Source organism: Oryza sativa, chromosome 2, assembly GCF_034140825.1.
Source record: "Oryza sativa Japonica Group chromosome 2, ASM3414082v1".
Taxonomy (NCBI): domain Eukaryota; kingdom Viridiplantae; phylum Streptophyta; class Magnoliopsida; order Poales; family Poaceae; genus Oryza; species Oryza sativa.
The window spans coordinates 20,197,776-20,216,823 of record NC_089036.1 but is presented as its reverse complement, the minus strand read 5'-3'; the positions used below and the strand labels follow the sequence as shown (position 1 = coordinate 20,216,823).

General features: G+C 46.9%; 2 protein-coding genes and 1 pseudogene across 4 annotated transcripts; 2 read left to right on the top strand and 1 right to left on the bottom strand.

Annotated features, from left to right (window-relative positions):
• Positions 1-8,646: 8,646 nt before the first annotated feature.
• On the top strand, positions 8,647-11,415 carry LOC4329567 (cysteine and histidine-rich domain-containing protein RAR1-like). Of its 3 annotated transcripts, none has more exons than NM_001416650.1 (5): positions 8,647-8,883; positions 10,100-10,182; positions 10,342-10,493; positions 10,670-10,890; positions 10,982-11,415. In NM_001416650.1, exons 2-5 carry the CDS (start codon positions 10,103-10,105, stop codon positions 11,072-11,074), a joined length of 546 nt encoding a protein of 181 aa, NP_001403579.1. In that variant the 5' UTR covers positions 8,647-8,883; positions 10,100-10,102; the 3' UTR covers positions 11,075-11,415. The 3 variants fall into 3 exon arrangements, with proteins under 3 accessions (NP_001403579.1, XP_066163112.1, XP_066163114.1); XM_066307015.1 differs by having other exon boundaries at positions 8,647-8,879; positions 10,982-11,372; XM_066307017.1 differs by having other exon boundaries at positions 8,647-8,879; positions 10,020-10,182; positions 10,982-11,372.
• Positions 11,416-13,795: 2,380 nt separating this feature from the next.
• Positions 13,796-14,768, bottom strand: LOC107276404 (uncharacterized). The gene is made up of 2 exons (XM_015769603.3): positions 14,507-14,768; positions 13,796-14,427 (listed from the first exon to the last, which is right to left on the bottom strand). The coding sequence occupies exons 1-2, from the start codon at positions 14,649-14,651 to the stop codon at positions 13,961-13,963; spliced, it is 612 nt and encodes a 203-aa protein (XP_015625089.1). The 5' UTR covers positions 14,652-14,768; the 3' UTR covers positions 13,796-13,960.
• A 974-nt stretch (positions 14,769-15,742) lies between these two features.
• Positions 15,743-16,468, top strand: LOC112937832 (probable isoaspartyl peptidase/L-asparaginase 2; annotated as a pseudogene).
• Positions 16,469-19,048: the final 2,580 nt, after the last annotated feature.

The following is a 19,048-nucleotide window of genomic DNA, read 5'->3' as shown; positions in this document are numbered from 1 at the left end:
GCCAACCCTAGCGCCGCCAGCCGCTTTTGGGGATCGGCCGGAGGTAGAAGAAGAGAAGAGAGAGAGACTGACAGGTGGGACCCGCACACAGTGCCATTTCACATTTATTTGATTTTCAAACTTTAGAAGCCCATATCTTTTAAAATATAGATCCAATTCCAGTGAAACTTGGACCAATATTCTTCTAAAATCATTCTCTATCTTTTGAGCCCCTTTTTGCTATTTTTGCATTTTATTTTATTTTCTCTATTTTTCATATTTTTGGATTTTATTTGAATTCCTTTTGAATTTCAATTTTATATATGTCTAACCCTAGGTCTTGAGGATTCTTCTGACTCAATAGATAATATCAATCAATCTCAGGACATCGAGCAAGGCAAGTTACCATATACCTTTTGATCATTTAAGCCTATATTTTATAAATTATTTATTTATAGCCTTATATTCAATATTCTATTTTCCATGCATAAATTAATCATAGAAACCCATATAATTTAGTATTGCTTACTTTGCTTACAATCTGGTTAAAATACCTTATACTTAGATTGGGACAGTACGTAAGATTTGGTTGACTTCCGGGTGGCTAGTACTGTCTCGATCGATATAAGTTTTACCAGGTACTTATGTCGAATGAACGGGTATGACCGCAATTTCTAGAATGGGGACAAACCTAGTTATTATGTTAATTAGCAATATGGCACCTCTGTATAGTGGTTCTTATTTTTAAGTCCTCGCACAGGAGGCAACTATAGCCGCGAAGGGCAACTTTAACCATTACCATGTACAGGTAAATGGTTTGTGATACTCGAGTATAAACTATATGGTATATTTCTAAACCCTGATCGAGATGATGTGGTGTCATACGATCAGTTCCCCTTAAATATCTCGGGAACGCCAGAACTCCTCTTGTTGCTGTTAACAATACGTTCAGAGCATATGAGGATATAAGTTCATGGAACAGGTGCCATAATTTTTAATGACTTAATAATGGGCCATGACTAAAGCCGATGATTATCAGCAAGTCGTGGACTGCGGGTAAAGCGTACATCTGCTGCAGTAGAATATTTTTGAAACTATTCGAATAGCCGTACTCATGGAGTTGAGTACCGGGACTCATATGGTACCCTGGTTAGAAATCTAAAGTCTATATGTTTTATAAATTCTTGCTATAACTCTTCCAGATTGTCTAGTACTGCTTTTTGTAAAGAACCCTAATATATGTCAATGCATAACATATTTCCATGATAACTTGCTGAGTATTGTGAATACTCATCCTTACTCTTATAACCCCTTTTTCAGATTTGGGTCAAGAGAAGGACCCTTATGACTATTACTACGATGACCCCGATAACTTAGAGAATCCTTAAAGGTTATACCTTCCTAGTCAGAATGTATAGAAACTTCCGCTGTGTATTAATTAGCTAGGTGAGTACCTATTATTGTAAAACCCTTAGTATTGTAAAACTTTAACATATGCAATGAAGAACCAGTTATATTGTATGTATCAATATTTACTGATCCAGGGATTGGTACATTATCTTAGTCGGATCCAAGTTGTTAGTTCTAAGCTCCGATAGGCCATCACCAGTCAAGGGGGCCCCTGGTCCCTTCCCATAGCCGGGTTCGCAATGCGGGTCACCCTCATCGCGTTCAACTACAAGGGCGGCACTCACCGCGTGGGGGGTCGCAGCCAAGTAGAGCAGCAACGGTTCCTCTGGCCCTGGGGCTACTAGGATGGGGGGGAGGTGAGGTAAGCTTTCAGCTGATTGAGAGCTTGCTCTGCTTCCTCCGTCCACACAAACGGCCCGGGGCGCTTGAGGAGTTTGAATAGGGATAGCACCCTCTCTCCCAGCCTCGATATGAATCGACTTAGGGCGGCCATGCATCTAGTGACGCACTGCACATCCCTAAGCTTCCTGGGGGGGCGCATCCTCTCTATCGCGCGTATTTTCTCGGGATTAGCTTCTATGCCTCGGGAGGAGACTAGAAAACTAAGGAGTTTGCCCGCCGGCACACCGAACACACACTTGTCGGGGTTCAGTTTCATGCGTGTGGACCTAAGACTGTCAAAAGTCTCGGCCAAATCCTACAACAACGTGTCCTGGTGGCGCGTCTTTACCACCAGGTCATCAACATACACCTCTATATTGCGCCCTATCTGATTACTTAAAGTAATACGAGTCATACGCTGAAAAGTAGGGCCTGCATTCTTTAAACCAAAAGGCATAGTTGAATAACAAAAAGTGCCCACGGGAGTAATGAAGACAGTTTTTTCCTCATCTTCCCTAGCCATGCGGATCTGGTGATACCCAGAGTAGGCATCTAGAAAACACAAAAGGTCGCACCCCGTAGTGGAGTCGACTATCTGATCTATGTGTGGTAAAGGGAAGGGATCCTTAGGGCATGCCTTGTTGAGGTCTGTGTAGTCGATGCACATCCGGAGCTTGCCGTTGGCCTTCGGGACAACCACCGGGTTTGCCAGCCACTCCGGATGGATAACCTAGCGGATGAAGCCAGCCTCCAGGAGCCGCGCCACCTCCTCTCGGATGAAGGCTTGCCGCTCCGGGGCTTGACGTCGCACTTTTTGCCGGATGGGTTGCGCGTCCGGCCGCACGGCGAGGCGATGCTCGATCACCTCCCTGGTTACCCCGGGCATGTCCGACGGCTTCTATGTGAAGACGTCGGAGTTTGCCCGCAGGAAGGAGACGAGCGCGCTTTCCTATTTGGCGTCCAGGGTCCCGCCAATTTTGGCGGTCTTGGACGGATCATCGCCAAGGGGGATCTCCTTGACGGGCACCTCATCAGCCAAGGTGAGGCGCTTCTTGGAAGCGCGGGACGCGGAGGCCACCGGGGCCTGCGGCTCCATGGCCACCGCCAGGTTGTTGGCGTGCTGCTCCGCGCAGGCGAGGGCGACCTTGACATCGCCAAAGACGGTGATGGGGCCACTAAGGCCCGGCATCTTCATCTGGAGATAGGCATAGTGGGTGGCGGCCATGAACTTCAGCAACGCAGGCCTGCCCAGGACCGCGTTGTAGAGCAGATTGAGGTCCGCCACGTCGAAGTCGATCCGCTCGGTACGGAAGTTGGTGGAGTCACCGAAGGTTACTAGGAGCTCAACGTGGCCGAGAGGCCACGTGTGCCCCAGAGTCACACCGATGATCGGCAGCGATGGCTAGAGCTTCATCCCCGGGGCCTTGAGTGCGTCGAACGCGGCCGAGGAAATGATGCTCAGGCTGGCCCCCCCGTCGACCAGGACTCGCTTCATCTTGACGTTGTGGATGGTCGGGGAGACCACGAGAGCCAACTTCCCACCCCGAGCAAGCACCGTCGGATGGTCGCTCTGATCGAAGGTGAGCTTCACCTCCGACCAACGCGCCTTCCGTGCAGCCTCGTGAGTCGGGACGACGGCCAGAAGCTCACGCCTCATGGCCTTGAATCCACGACGGGAGGTGTGAGGGCAAGCCCCCCCCCCCCCCCCCCGTCGAGAGTGGCGACAGTTCCCTTAGGTATCTGGAATTCCAGATCCTCGCTGTCATCACCATCGTCGGCGGGGGCCTTCTTCTTGGACTCCTCTCGCCGATCATTGGTGGGGGTCGCGGGGGCTTTGCCCTCCCGTCGACTCTGCCGCTTCTCCTCATCGGCTTTCCGAAACCGCTCGGCCAAGTTCATGACCGAGCGGCAGTCGGCGAGACTGTGCCGATAAGTATTGTGCACTGAGCACCACTTGTCCGCCGATCGACCCTCACCGGAGGGGGCGGTGGAGCTCGGCTTGCCACCGGTGGCCTTTTCGTTGCGCGGGGCCCGCGAAGACCCATCAGCCGCAAGGACGTGGCCCTCGTCATCAGAGCGGGCCGGTTTCCGCTTGCCCCTCCTGTCCCGCCGCTTGGAGCGAGGGGCAGTCTCGGGGGCAGCCGCAGCCGCCGCACCAGTGCTGGGGGAATTCCAAGCCCACGCCTCCTCCTTCCGAGCCACCTTGTCCGCTAGCTCGAAGAGCTCGGCGGTGGTCTTAGGCTCCTTGGAGGCGATCTTCTCTAGCATGCGGTTGTGCCACACGCCGTTCCGAAATGCATAAACGACCGCGTGGGCCGGGATGCACGGAATAGTGTTGCGGACCTGGTAGAAGCGTTGTATGTATGAGCGGAGGGACTCGTCGTCCTTCCGCTGCACAGCATGTAGGTCCGCCTCCTCCCCCGGACGGGGGTATGTACCCTGGAAGTTCGTGATGAACTGCTGGCACAGGTCCTCCCATGAGTGGATGGTGTCGGGGGGCTGGGTCATGAGCCAGCCGCGCGCCTGACCCTTAAGAGCCATGGAAAAATAATTCGCCATGACCCGGTCATCCCCTCCCGCCGCCACGATGATCGTGGTATAAATTTGGAGGAACTCGGAGGGATTGATGCTGCCATCATATTTCTCCGTGAGGTTGGGGCGAAACTTCAGGGGCCACCGGACGTTCCGGAGACTAGCCACGAAGGCCCTACAACCAATTCCCCCAAGGGTGAACGTGAGGGGCTGGCCGCCGCGCGAGGAGGAACGCGGCACTCCAGACGAGGAGGCGCCTTCTCCCATGCGGGCATCGCGGCGCTCGTCTCGGCGACGCTCGATGTTGACTTGAGCGTCCTGCTCCCCGTAGAGGCCATCGTGATGCCTCCAACTTCCCAAGGCCCCTGACGACGTTGGGGCCGTAGATCGCCTCGAGGCTGTGGCTGTCCGACGGGCCCTCCTCTTTGCTGACGATGACAGGGAGGTGGAGGTACGTGACGTACCTGTGGTGGTGGAACGGCCACTCGCGGCTAACTGCCGCTGGGCAGTGGTGACCAAGTTGGCGACGTCGTCCAACTATCGTTGGACGGGGGCCTCCGGCTCCGTGTTCACCGGAGGGTGCCGCAGGAGGGCTCCTGCCGCCTGAACCGCGCCCTGGGGCGAGCTACCGTCGCGATAGGTCAGGCGGCGGCCCACTCTAACGTGCCGTGGCCTCCCCCGTCCAGAGGCGGGGAGAGGGCCGAGCCACCCGATCGGGCGGGATCCTCCCTCCGCGAGGGGTCGCGGAGGGGCGGAGTCCGAGAGTTGCGTCGGTGATGACGCGGATCGTGACTCCCGCTGGCATCCTCACTCCCGGAAGGAGTGGGGGTGTGCACCTCCACCTCTTCCTCCAAAACCTCGACCATGATCGTCGGGGCCAGAGGAAAACTTGGGGCGAATGGAAACGACTTCCCTTCGAAGCGCACGAAATCCCCCTACCTGGAGCGCCAGCTGTCGAGGAGTGATCCTCTCTACCAGGAGATCGTGGGATCCCCCTTTCGTGAGTTCGGCCAGGGGAAAAGGCCCGCCTCTAGAAATCGCGTCTCCGCCCCCAAGGCTGCTAGCTAGCGTGTGCACAACGAGATTATACAGGTTCGGGCCACTATGAAGCGTAATACCCTACTCCTGTATATGGGATTTAGACTGAGAGTTACAAAGGTTCCTAAACTCCGGAGAGCGCTTTGCTTCCCTTTTCCTAGAGCTCAGGTTTTCTGAGAGTCGTCCCCTTTCTCGGTGGGCAAGGTCCTCCTTTTATACCTCAAGGGGATACCACATGCACTGCCTCTACCTACTCTCCTATTGGGTGGGGACCCACCCTATCTTGACCGAATCTCGACCCGTGCCTTCGCCTGTAAGCTAAGCCATAGCTTGTCCTTGAGTGGGGCCCAGTGTCGTCCCTCGCCTGACACAGGGGACAGCCCTGTCATTCCCTTATTAATAGGTGAAGACTTGTGGTGGCCTCCCTTTCGTGGGGAGAACTCCGAATGACCCTCCGATGGGACGGGTCATACCTACCTCCACTCCACCGGAGGCAGATGCGACGTGGGGGCACGGCCGTCCGTCCAGTCGGATGTGACCGGCGACAAGCCGGTCACAGATCGATCATTCCTGACCGACGCGCGCTAGTCGGGCACGCCGCACGTCTGCCCCTACTGCATTGAATGCGGCATGGGGCAGTTGGGGCGCTGCGCGCATTAAAGGTGGTTCAGGCTGGGCCCCTTCCCCACTTGCTCCCCCGCCAGATGGCAGCTGGGCGAGGGCCTCGGGGCAAAGTGGTGCGAGGGCCCGAGGGGCATGACGTGGCACCCCGAGGTCCCCCGGCCGCTCCTGCAAGTCACGGGGTGTGGGGGTAGGGCCAGGCTGTAGGGTCACGCGACAGGATGGGAAGGTAAATTCCCCTCACTTCGCATACCCCCGGGCCCATATCTCCGACAAATACAATCTCAGCGCATCGCCACCCTTTTTACTTCCGTTTTGTTTCGACGAGTTCTTGCTTTCGGGTTGAGCTACATCGGTATCGATCTTCAACAAGAGGTAAAACTTGTTATGGTGGCTTGCGTTCTCGGGATTAGTGCTTCCATCTTCATGACACTCTAATCTTGTTTATGTAATTCGCCGGGTTATCATATATCTTATATAATCTCCGGCAATATCGTTATCCAACCTACAATCGGCTAAAATCTGTCAGAAGGCAGCCGATTAGGTTAAATACCGATGTTGACCTACATTATATAGGATATCCACCACTCTATGACACATCCAACGACTTGATTGTCTAGATATTGTCCTTCTTTTCATACTTATAGCTGCATCAGTTGAGTTTGACCTTATGAGTCGTGATTAGAATCTCAATCTCTAGCTTGTCTTTGGTTGCCGATTAGGATAGTATCGGAGTTTCAGCCGATCTTATCTGATTTGACTATATTTATCTTATAAGCTTTATTGACATGTTAAATCTGCCCTTTATGTTAAGATCTTGTTGCATGTAAGTATATTAGGCTTTCTGTTTGATATATTTTACTCGCTTTACTATCTTAGTATAGAGTGGTATCAGAGTATTAGCCGATACATGCTAGATCTTCCTGATCGGATATGCTATGAACATATATAGTCTTGTTATTAATATATATTTCGATATAAACTGTCTCGGCATGGCGACCGATCTATCCTAATCACTTGATTTAAGTATATATCGATATAAGGACTATATATCGTTAATATCTACAGCCGATCGAGTAGATTTAGTTCTTTCTTATTTATTAATGACTGTCGATCGATGCATATATGACATCGGCTCAAAGATAAATGATATGTCATCGGCACCTAGCCGATCGGCTATCGTTTATGGATTTAACCGCGGTTTCTTTGTCTTTATTTCTTATTGATTGCAAGATCAAATCAACTAGCACGCTCATACACCTAAAGGCAAGCTTTTGGACCTGCACTGGAGTTAAGCAGATCTCCCAGACCTCGTGTTTTTACATCAACACACTTATACTGGGTATCAGTCAACACCTACTAGGTATCAGGCGATACCGCAGAGGTATCATCATGTCCGAACACCTACTAAGTATCAGGCGATACCTCATATGTATCATCATGTTTGAACACGAGGTATCCGCCGATACCTAGCAGGTATCAAGCGATATCTCAGAGGTACCATCCTGTACGAACGGGACACCGTCACGTAGAATTTCCCTTTATATTTAGCAAATATTTGTTATCATATTTGTTCCGTTTCATATTCATTTCGTATCTATATTCGATTCTATTTTCTTATTCGGGTTTTCAAATCCGATTTTGAGAAAAAATTATAAAAAACGAACGTGATAAAACTAGTTTCCGATTTCGAAAAAGAATAGTGCCTTTATCCTAAAATATAACAATTTATATCTCTCAAGATTTGTCTCAAAATATAACAACTTCTTCACCAGCATTCTCTTCCCAACCAATCACAATCCTTTACCATTCACTTTTCCCACCTACCTCCACTACTTATCCAATCACAACCCTCCACCATTTAGGCCCTGTTTAGTTCCCAAAATAAAAATTTTCACGCTGTCACATCGAATGTTTGGACACATGCATGGAGTATTAAATGTAGGAAAAAAACTCAATTACACAGATTGCATGTAAATTGCGAGACATATATTTTAAGCCTAATTGCGCCATGATTTGATAATATGGTGCTACAGTAAACATTTGCTAATGACGGATTAATTAGGCTTAATAAAGTCGTCTGAATATGTAATTTGTTTTGTTATTAGACTACGTTTAATACTTCAAATATGTGTTTGTATATCCGATGTGACAACTAAATCCAAAAAGTTTCCCCAACTAAATTAGGCCTTACTTCTACCTACTTTATTACTCACTCCACCCCTAAATATAAGGGATTTTGGTTGAACTTATATATCCTGTCTAGATTTTGTCTAGATTCGCATACTTAGGGCATGCTCACTTTAATGAAAAAAAAAACCTTACCAAATTTTTGGCATAGTTGCCAAAATTTTGGTAACTTGTTAAAATTTTGGTAGGATTTCTTATATAGTCATCAAAATTTAGCAGTAAACTAAATATAGTCATATTTTTAGTAACTTTATGTTAAAAATGGCATTAAAGTAAACATGCCCTCAGAGGGAGTAATAACCGTTTCCGTCCGTTTTCATGCGTCTAGCCTGGTTCCGGGTCCGGTCCCACCGGACCATCCCCGTGTGCGATGCGAACTCAAAAAACGGCTCGACCCAGCGACCTGGGGCGTCCGTGTCCGGGTCCGGGTCCGGGTCGGACCGCGCTGCGCCTCCTCCCTTTATTTATCCCGTGCACCGTGCCCGCCGCAGAAGTAGTAGAGACTAGAGAGGCCACAGGCGGCGGCGGCAGCAGCGGAAGTCTCTCGTCTCGTCCGTGGAGAAAGGGGGAAGACGAAGATGTCGACGGAGGCGGAGACCACCAGCGCCGCCGCCCCCGCCCCCGCCCCCGCCCCCGCATCGGCGCCGGCGCGGTGCCAGCGGATAGGCTGCGACGCCACGTTCACCGACGACAACAACCCCGACGGCTCCTGCCAATACCACCCCTCCGTGAGTCCTCCTCCTCCCCTTCTTCCCCTTCTAAATCTCATGGGGTCTAACTAATTGCCCCGCGGATTACGGGAGTGGAGGAGTCTGTTCTTCTAGGGGGAAGTTGGGCAGTTCGAATCTGTAATGGCGGGGTCAAGGGCTTCGCCTGCTCTTGGGAAACTTCTGGGGACGAATTGGGCAGCGGGGAATATTTGAGTTCTATATACAATAATGAAATTTAGTGTCATATAGAGATATGTTGGACTACACTCATTACTCATAGTAGATTAGTGGATTGGATTGCACGATTATACTCATAGTAGATTAGTAGATTAGTGGATTGGATTACACGATTCAATCAGAAGGGTTATTGATGCCATTGGCAAAAGGTATTGTAGTTGTCGCAAACACGTGATATTAGGTGGTTTTTTTTTTGCCCCTTATTTGGGTTAGGATATTGGTACCTTGAAGCTGCCTCTTGATGAGGCATCATGGGCAATGTGTCTGATGTGTGGCGAGGGATTTTTTTCCCCTTTGGATATGGCTCACATGAGTGCTGACTATTTACAAAAAGCAAAAGGAAAAGAGGCAAAGAACTACCTTTCCCTTCAGAGAGTAAACAAAATTAATTTGGAATAAAGATATGACATTCTCTTTCTCTTTCTCTTTTTCAATCCCTACCGTGTCTAAGGGTCAGATACCCATGTTGTACCAAAAAAGGATTAAGTACACAAACAGCTGCTGCAAAACTTCTTCACAACTTCTTCTATTTCCAATTGTGAATATCTCTTGATAACAATGGAAGAAATAATGGTTAATTTTTTCAAGCAATTCTTTTCTTTTGTCTCCAAAGATTCAAATCACATTGCTAACTTTGTGATGCCATGCCAAATTCCATTGTAATATTTAAACACCAAATTCACACTCATGTTTACTGCATTTGGTCTAGAAGAAATACACAACAGCTAGTATAAGAGAATACCTAAATGTGGTCCCATTCTTTTTTGGAAAATGACGAATAAAGCAACATATTTAAACAAGACTCGTATAATATGTTTGCTAACTCTCTTTATGGTTTCTTGTCTACTGCCAAATACTATATTTATTTCCAATTTTCCACTGTAGTGTTCTGACCACTGTCTCCTTTTTTTTTTCTTGCAGGGAGTAAGTGTTTCTTCTTTGCATGAGAGGGTACTTCTAGAAGGATGCATAGGTTAATTTTCTAAGATTTTTTTTTTCAGCCTATGTTTCATGATGGCATGAAACAGTGGAGTTGCTGTAAGCAAAAAAGCCATGATTTTAGCCTATTTTTGGCTATTCCTGGGTAAGGATCCCTCTCTAGTATTTCCTTTTCACAGCATGCACCCACAACATAAGTCAACTATGTGCTATCAACCTGAACATTACCATCTGGGCTGGCCTGTTGTGTATTTTAGCAAAACCAAGCATGAATGCATGAATCGTATGCTGTACTGCTGTGTAGGTGCAAAACTGGAAAGCACACAACTGAGAAACCAATCACAAAAGCAGTTCCTACTAAACCATCAAAGGCAGTTCCAGTCCAGACTTCGAAGCAGAGTGTGGGAGCTGACACTTGCTCAAGGTGCCGTCAAGGTTTCTTTTGCTCTGACCATGGTGAGTTTCTGTCTATAAGCATAATGCTTGGATACAACTGATTGATCCCCTATTTGGGTGTAACAGCTGATTGTTTCGTTATTATTTTAACGACTGACATCCCTATGCATTTTTATGTGTTGATAGAATAAATCGTAACTTTTAATTTAACAGATTATGCACTGCTATTTTTTCAGGATCACAACCCAAGGCACAAATACCAACCGCTACCAGTGATACTAACATGGTACCTGTTGAGAAGCCTGCAGTTCCACCACCAAAGAAAAAAATTGATCTGAATGAGCCTAGGGTTTGTAAGAACAAAGGATGTGGTAAAACCTACAAGGAGAAGGATAATCATGATGAAGCATGCGATTACCATCCAGGACCTGCAGTTTTTCGCGACAGGATTAGAGGGGTATGTTTTTGGTTCAAACTTATTGTTGTTTTGCTCTATTCCTTGATTTTTGCCATCACTGACTCTGACATCTTTTTAAAAATTTTTGCAGTGGAAATGTTGTGATATTCATGTCAAGGAATTTGATGAATTTATGGAGATCCCTCCGTGCACAAAGGGTTGGCACAATGCTGATGCCGCATGAATTTTCACCATGCCCCATCTTGGAATAAGAACCCTATTAGCATAAGGTTCTCTTGTATCTCGTAGTGCATAAGGTGCAATTTTTATGGAGAATTTTACTTGGAGTTGGGGAGTGTGGCAAAGATACCGAGAATAGGCTGTTTTACCGTGCTCTGTGTGACTGCTGCAAAAGTGTGCGTGGTGTTTCATTTTTTGTCTGAAACGGGGACTTGAAATTGTGTGTGGAGACTTCGGTCTCGTTCGTTGGCTCGTTGCCAATTCTTCATAGTTAGAAAATCAAATGCTCCATCTAAATGCTATCCTGCAGACTTTTGGTAACACCCATCTTTCTGTTTATATGAGAAATAACATGATTTCGTTATCATATCAAACACTTCCTTTTCCATCCCTACGCAACAAAATTGGGTATTAGGTAGTGTCTTCGTTTCTCAACATTTTGTGCTACTAAAGTTGATAACAATAACTTAACTTTGACATCAACCATACACTTCTTTTCCATCATTCCCAACTGATTTGGCGCTGCCAAAGCTTTGCCCAACCTTCAACGGTACTTTTACATGGCATCAAATTAAATCAACCCTATCAAATTTTCTGTGGCATCAAATTGATCCAATTCTGTCCGATTTAATGCATACAAGTTTTTAAAACTAAACTATGGATTGTGACACCGCAAGAATCAATGTGTTGCTGTCCAATTCCAGTACTCTGGGCGCTCGAGTCGAAGGACACCACTGTTTGATGTGATGAAGTGCACTAAGGCTCTGTTCTTTTTGGTTGAGTTGGGAACCCATCCCTCCGGTACGTAAAACGAATCAGTCCATTAGCACGTGATTAATTAATTATTTGCTAATTTTTTTTTCAAAAATGGATCAATATAATTTTTTTAAGCAACTTTCGTATATAAACTTTTTGCAAAAAACACACCGTTTAGCAGTTTGAAAAGCGTGCGCGCGGAAAATGAGATGGGGGAGTTGGGAACTCCAGGAAACGAACAGAGCCTAAGTGTAACAACATCTCGACCAACTTACCTACTCCATCCGTCTTAATAGAAGTGTAATATAATATACTCCCTCCGTTTCACAATGTAAGTCATTCTAGCATTTCCCACATTTATATTGGTGCTGGTAGTATATGTGATATATCCTAGGACTATAAATCTGGATTATTGTCTATCCACGTTCGTAGTTTTAGGATATGTCACATCCTACTACTACTATTTTTTTTCCAAACAACAGTATTCTCTCTCTATATTGGTTGTCGGTTGTTCTCTCCTCACCCTATCACAGCTGCTGCAGCTTCCTCATGCACCAAATGTTGGATTCATCGTTGTTGAGATATGGAGGGTTGTGGCACTCAACCTGCGGCGGCGGGAGCTGCCTCCACTGATCATCGTGGCCACAAACTCCTCGCAGCGGGTGAGGCGTGGGAGTTGCGGCGACGCTGGAGAAGAGGTGGCGTGACGCGTGACTGAGTGTGGGGTGGTGTGGGAAAGAGTTAGCTGAATCGCTCAATCACATGAGCGGATAGAAGATAGAGATCATACGCCCAAATTCAGGGAATACGAGGGAATGAACTGAGGACGCCTCATAATAGGGGATGGTATAGTTGCTAGAGCACACTTTTTCGCCAAATTCTGTAAATTTAGAGATAGGGGATTGTATAAGATTCTGGGTAGAGGTGCTGGTCGTGTTTAGCTCCATTTCAATTTTTTTAAAAGTATACGGACACATTTGAAGTATTAAACGTATACTAATAACAAAACAAATTACAAATTTCGCCTGTAAACTGCGAGACGAATCTTTTTAAGCCTAATTAATCTGTCATTAGCAAATATTTACTGTAGCGCCACATTGTCAAAAATCATGGCGTAATTAGGCACAAAAGATTCGTCTCACAATTTACATGCAAACTGTGCAATTGTTTTTTCGTTTACATTTAATGCTCCATGCATGCGTCCAAATATTTGATGTGATGAAAAAATTCGAAGTTTGAAGGAAACTAAACACAACCGTTGTAATAGCAAACAGTGAACTCCGCAGACTACCACTATAATTTCCAACTGTGCCATCAATATTTCTAGTTATACATTGAGCAAACAAGACCTCATACAACCTCGTTTGCATTTATTTGGCATTTTTGACTTGTGCTTACCTCCTCGTTTGCATTTATTTGGCACTGACTTTTACCGTTTTAACTTTGACTATTTTTTAAATGGTTAGACCAAAATGAATACATGATGCAACTGGTATATAATGTGACATATTTTTAAGAACTTGTATTTTTTTCTAAAAAAAGAAAGATAAACATTGTCAAATGGTATGAATGTTGTCATTTTTTAAAAATAAAATTAACAACTATTTGAATAGTGTTTGAACAAATAAAGGGACATTTCCTCGAAAGCTTACAACGATTTCCCCACATTTTGTTGCACTTTAAAATTTGCCGGAAGAAAGAAAAGTTCACTCTTGAGCTTCTGGAAGCCTGGAACTGGTGCCATATCTTCTGCTCCCTCCGTTTTAAAATGTTTGACACCGTTGACTTTTTAGCACGTGTTTGACCATTCGTCTTATTCAAAAAAATTAAGTAATTATTTATTCCTTTCATATCATCTGATTTATTGTTAAATATACTTTCATGTACACATATAGTTTTACATATTTCACAAATTTTTTTAATAAGACGAACGGTCAAACATGTGCTAAAAAGTTAACGGTGTCAAACATTTTGAAACGGAGGGAGTATTATTGTCTTATTGGTAGATGTTTACATAATCATACAGTAACAGTAACATAGATAATAACTATAAGTAGGTAAGTAAGATTATTATTGCAAACCCGAACATAAGAGTAGCACAAGCAGAAGCAGTAGGCGACGCCGACCAGTACATTCAGGGGATGCCGATGATTGGCAGGAAAGGGAAGAAGTAGATGAGCGGAAGGCCCGGGCCGGCGTAGGGCGGAGGGGTGGCGCGCCCGGCGCGCGGCGTCGCCCTGCGCGCCCGCGGCGGCGCGGGGCTCTGGCCGTTACCGGTGGCCGCCGCCGTCGACGACGCTAGGGCGCCGCCGCCGCACCTCGTGAAGACGGCGAGGCTGGACGCCAGCGCGTACGAGCCGTGCTTCTCCCGGCCGCCCGCGGCGACCACGGGCGCGACGGCGAGCCCCCCCGGCGCGCAGAGCTGCTCGGCGCCGCCGAGGACCCTCGCCGCGCACCGCGGGTGGCTCCGCCAACTGTCGACGTCGTCTCCGCCGGCCGCCGGCACGGCCACGTCGAAGCCCCCGCGCTCGTCCGTCTGCGCCGCCCGCAGCTGTCCAACGCCGCCATCGCCGCCGCCGCATCTCACCGCCACCACCACACCTGCAGCCACCGCGCGCGACGTCACGATCGACCATGTCTGCCCGGTGCGCGCGTGACCGCGTGTTACTACATTACATACCGGAGAGGTCGTGGCCCGGGGCGCAGTCGAGGCAGGCGACGTAGCCGCGGAGCGTGCCGGCGCCGCGCACCCCGGCCTCGCCGTGCGCGACGGCGGCGGCGGCGGCGAGGGCGAGGGCGACGACGACCGCGAGGCGAGGAGCCATGACGAGTGTAGTACTGGTTGTTGCACTTGCACCGTTGCACGCGCGCGGCTATACGTGTCTACGTGCTACGGTTTGTGTGTGTGTGTGTGTGCGCCTTTTTGTAGTACGAGGATACGCGCGATCGAGCATTGAGTACGCGCACGCAGGGGCAGATGGGCAGATCGCCGGGCCTTAACGCCGGCCGCCACCATGGCTCGCGCACCGGCTCTGGACGCAAACGTACCCGAAAAGGAGGTCCTTTTGCCGTTGCAGGGATGTACTTCCCGAAAAGGAGGGCACCGATTGCTGTAAACGGGCCGGCCCAGAGTTGGCAAGACCGAGCTCGGTGGGATCAAAGGGAGGACGGGATATGTATGGTTTTAGTATGGAATAAGTCCACTTTGACTCCCTTAAAAATGACCCGAATCTAATCCGTGACTCTCAACCGTAAAACCGGATAGGATGACTCTCCGAACTATTCAAACCAGTACAATTTGACTCCCTCAGTGGTTTTGGAGGGTGGTTTTGCTGATGTGGCGTTGACGTGGCGATGTTGACTTGATCTGTGTTGTTGATGTGGCGCTTATATGGCATTAAAATAAAAAATTATATGGACTCCATTCGTCATTCACATGAAAAAAAATTGCGAGGCCTACATGTCATCCTCTATCTATCCTCCTTCCCCCCCCCCTCTCTCTCTCCCTCCTCTGTATGTTTCTCTTCCACCAGATTCGGTGCGGAATCTGGAGCGGCAACGGCGGCGGCAGGGTGAGGGCCGGCGCGGAGGAAGGAACTTGAGCGGGTTGAGCGGCGGCGACGGCAGAGAGCCAAAGGAGAGGCGGTGGAGTGGCGACGGCCACAGCTTGCCGGAGAAGGCGGGGGCGTCCGGCCGGTGGCCTCCCCCACGATGGTGCCGCGCCAGGCTAGGACGAACGAGAGGGCTAATGCAGACGGCGAGGCCTGAGACGCTGCCGGCCCCAGCCGTGCCTCCCGGTCTGCACCGGCAGGGGGTGCCGCCTCTGTTTCTTTCTGCTCGGAGAACATGCATGTGCACAGCGTTGCCTAGCAGATGCAAGTGCAGCGCCGGTGTGGGGTAGCAATGCGCGGCCGCCATGGAATCCAGTCGAATTTTGGCAGGACCAGCAGCTGTAGGACGAATCCGTCCTACCAGCGTGGTCCACCCGAGTCCTGCAGATCTTGAGGTCATGGACTGGTCTGATTTTTTTCTTTCTGGTCACTGTTTGCAAGGTCTTGAGGTCGTGGACAATAGCTACTTCATCACCGAGGACAACGTCGGCATGCTGAAGCTCGCCAAGGAGGCCAACAGCATCTTGGTTCGTCGATCAGCGCATTGACTCATGTTACCAATTCGCCTATGAAAATTGCTAACATCTAACCGTGACATCCTTTTGATTAATTGGTACAAGAAGTTTGACTGCCGTATGCCGCGCCGGAGACAGTGGGTTGCACAGTGGTGCACTCAAACGGCCATACCGCGGCGGCCATGTCCACGAGCGGATTGATGAACAAGATGACCGGGCGCATCGGCGACTCGCCGTTGATCGGGTTGGGAGAAGGCAAGGCCATCATATGCTCCACGCTGGCGCGCGACGCCGCCGCCGTTATGGAGTACAGGGGCGTCGGGCTGCATGAGGCCATCGACTACTGCGTCAAGGAACGGCTAGACGAGGTTCATCGGGCTCATCGCGGTGTCCAGCACCGGCGAGGTGGCGCACGGGTTCAACTGCACCGGCATGTTCAGCGGGTGCGGCTGCAGGAGAAAAGAGAGAGAAGGGAGAGAGAGGGGGAGGAGGAAGGGTTGGAGAGAGAAAGGATGACATGTGGGTCCCACAATATATTTTGTGTGTAAATGACAGACGGGTCCCACAAAATATTTTTAATTGTAATGCCACATAAGCTCCACGTGGGATGAAGACCAGGTCAACACCGCCACGTCAGCAAAACCGACATCCAAAACCGCTAAGGGAGTCAAATTGCACTAGTTTGAATAATTCAGGGAGTCATGCTATCCGGTTTTACGGTTGAGAGTCACGGATTAGATTCAGATCACTTTTAAGGAAGTCAAAGTGAACTTTTTTCCTTTTAGTATCACATCGGGTGTTGAACTGTTGACAGCCGAGGAGGGGCAAATGGCGGATATAAAAGGGGGTTGGAGAGCATTGTTGCAACTCATATCTTTCTTGGTCCTTTGGATAAGATCAAGTGTAGTACTCCCTCCATATTCATAAAGGAAGTCGTTTAGGACAGCGATACGGTGTCCAAAACACATTTTTGACTTCTTATTTCTATAATAATATTTATTGAAAAGTGATATATGTATACTTTTATGAAAGTATTTTTCAAGAAAAATCTATACATATAGTTTTTACATTTTCAAACTCAACAACTTGAGAGTTATTCATGATTTATATTCCCAAGGTTTGACTTAAACATTGTCCTAAATGACTTCCTTTATAAGTATGGAGGGAGTATATGTTATCAGTTTATAATACTATTATCTGGCATGTGGACTATGTGCGCCCACTTTGATATTAAATTTATTTTTTTTGGGAGGATTCACTGTAGTGGCTTGCAACTAGGAGGACCCTCGTGTGTTGTTTGGGCATTGCATTGCTGCCAATCTTAGAGCAACCCAACCAAAATGAAGTAAATTTTGTTAAACTGAGTAAGATTAGTATAGTTTGTTTGTTTAGAAAAGAATGTTTGTATTGTCCTATTTTCAAAATTGTAGAAAAGAATATTTTAAATTAGTATCATTGACCTATGCTACCCAATTTAATGAGATTGTTGCATGGTTTTTTGCTGCATCATATTCATCATCGAGCATACGAAGAAAACCTAAGTGATGAGTAGTATTATTTAAACAACAATAAGTATTCTATTTTAATTTCCGAAGCAATTTGGATAATCATCAAAGCCATTTCTTTGGCTATCATTCATAAATTTTTTACAGGTCTTTGAATACAAACTGGGATTATGAACAATGGGCAATTGGTAAATTGTTGAGAGAGCACCTCTAACATGAGAAAGGACAACGACAAGAAATTTTGTCGAACATACAAGTCTTGTGTGACGGAGCCTTTAATATAAGTGTTCATGGTAGGAAGAAACTATTTAATGATGAGAAGCGTTAATGATAGCTAAGAAATAGGGAAAACTTGGGTGGTAGCCGGTAGTCATAAGGGTGATGACCAACAAGCGTGGCTAAAGACAATATTTGTTTTGCTATCACGAGAGTTGGCTATACTAAATTAAAATTTTGAATCTTTTTTGCGTGTGCACACACTCTAATAGAATAGACCAAACCTAGAGAATAAACCGTCTAACCTTGTTAGCTAGCTAACAGGTGTTAAGCATGCCAATTGATGTGGTTGCCAATCAAGAAATACTCCCTTCCCTCTAAGGAAAAAAGGACTACTACTACACAGTAGTAACAACCTCGGATCTGCTGGGATCGACAACTTTAGTAATCATATCGTAGTCGATGGATTCAAATCTACGTGTTCTCTTAAGGGGTTTGGAACCCTTTTCCTCAGTATGCAAACCAAGTGTTAAATTAATGCATGATACAAAACAAAGTGTTAAATTAACACATGATTAATTAAGTTTTAGTAAAGAAAAACTTGAAAATAAATTAATATGATTTTTTTAAAAATAACATTTGTATATATTTTTTAAAAAACATACCGTTCAACGTTTTAGAAAACGTGCAAGTAAAAAAATGATGCAATAAAAGTTTGTATAAGGCTATGTTCGTTTGTATCGGTTGGGAACGCTCTCTTCCGGCGTGGAAAATAGAGCGGTTCATTGACACGTAATTAATTAAGTACTAGCTGGAAAAAACTTGAATAATGGATTGATATGATTTTTTAAAGCAACTTTCATATTGTTGATGCGAAAAACACACACTGGCCTAGGAGATTTGCTTAGCTCCAGTACAGGTCCAAAATCTTGCCTTGAGATTCGCGAGCGTACCAGTTGATTTGATCCTGCAATCAACAAGAAATAAAGACGAAAGAAACCACGGTTAAATCCGTAAACGATAGCCGATTGGCCAGTCGCCGATGACATATCATTTATTTTCAAGCCGATGTCATATGTGAATCGATCGGTAGTGGTAAATAAGCAGGATAAGACTAAATCTACTCGATCGGCTGTAGATATTAACGCTATATAATCTTTCTGTTGATGTATATTTAAACCAAGTGATTGGGATAGATCGGTCGCCATACTGAGACAGTATAAATCACTTAGATCGAAGTATGCATTAACATAAAGGTTATAAACGCTTATAGCATAGCTGATCAGGTAGATCTAGCATGTATCGGCTAGTACTCCGATACTACTCTATGTTAAGATGTTAAAACAGATAGAATATATCACACAGAAGCCTAATA

Bases quoted from the DNA above. Each gene is read 5' to 3' on its own strand.
- LOC4329567 (XM_066307015.1), top strand. From the start codon at position 8,730: ATGTCGACGGAGGCGGAGACCACCAGCGCCGCCGCCCCCGCCCCCGCC. The intron at 10,183-10,341 runs GTAAGGATCCCT...ACTGCTGTGTAG, and splicing joins CTATTTTTGGCTATTCCTGG to GTGCAAAACTGGAAAGCACA. The intron at 10,494-10,669 runs GTGAGTTTCTGT...CTATTTTTTCAG, and splicing joins TTTCTTTTGCTCTGACCATG to GATCACAACCCAAGGCACAA.
- LOC107276404 (XM_015769603.3), bottom strand. From the start codon at position 14,651: ATGGCTCCTCGCCTCGCGGTCGTCGTCGCCCTCGCCCTCGCCGCCGCC. The intron at 14,428-14,506 runs GTATGTAATGTA...CGGTGGCTGCAG, and splicing joins CCCGGGCCACGACCTCTCCG to GTGTGGTGGTGGCGGTGAGA.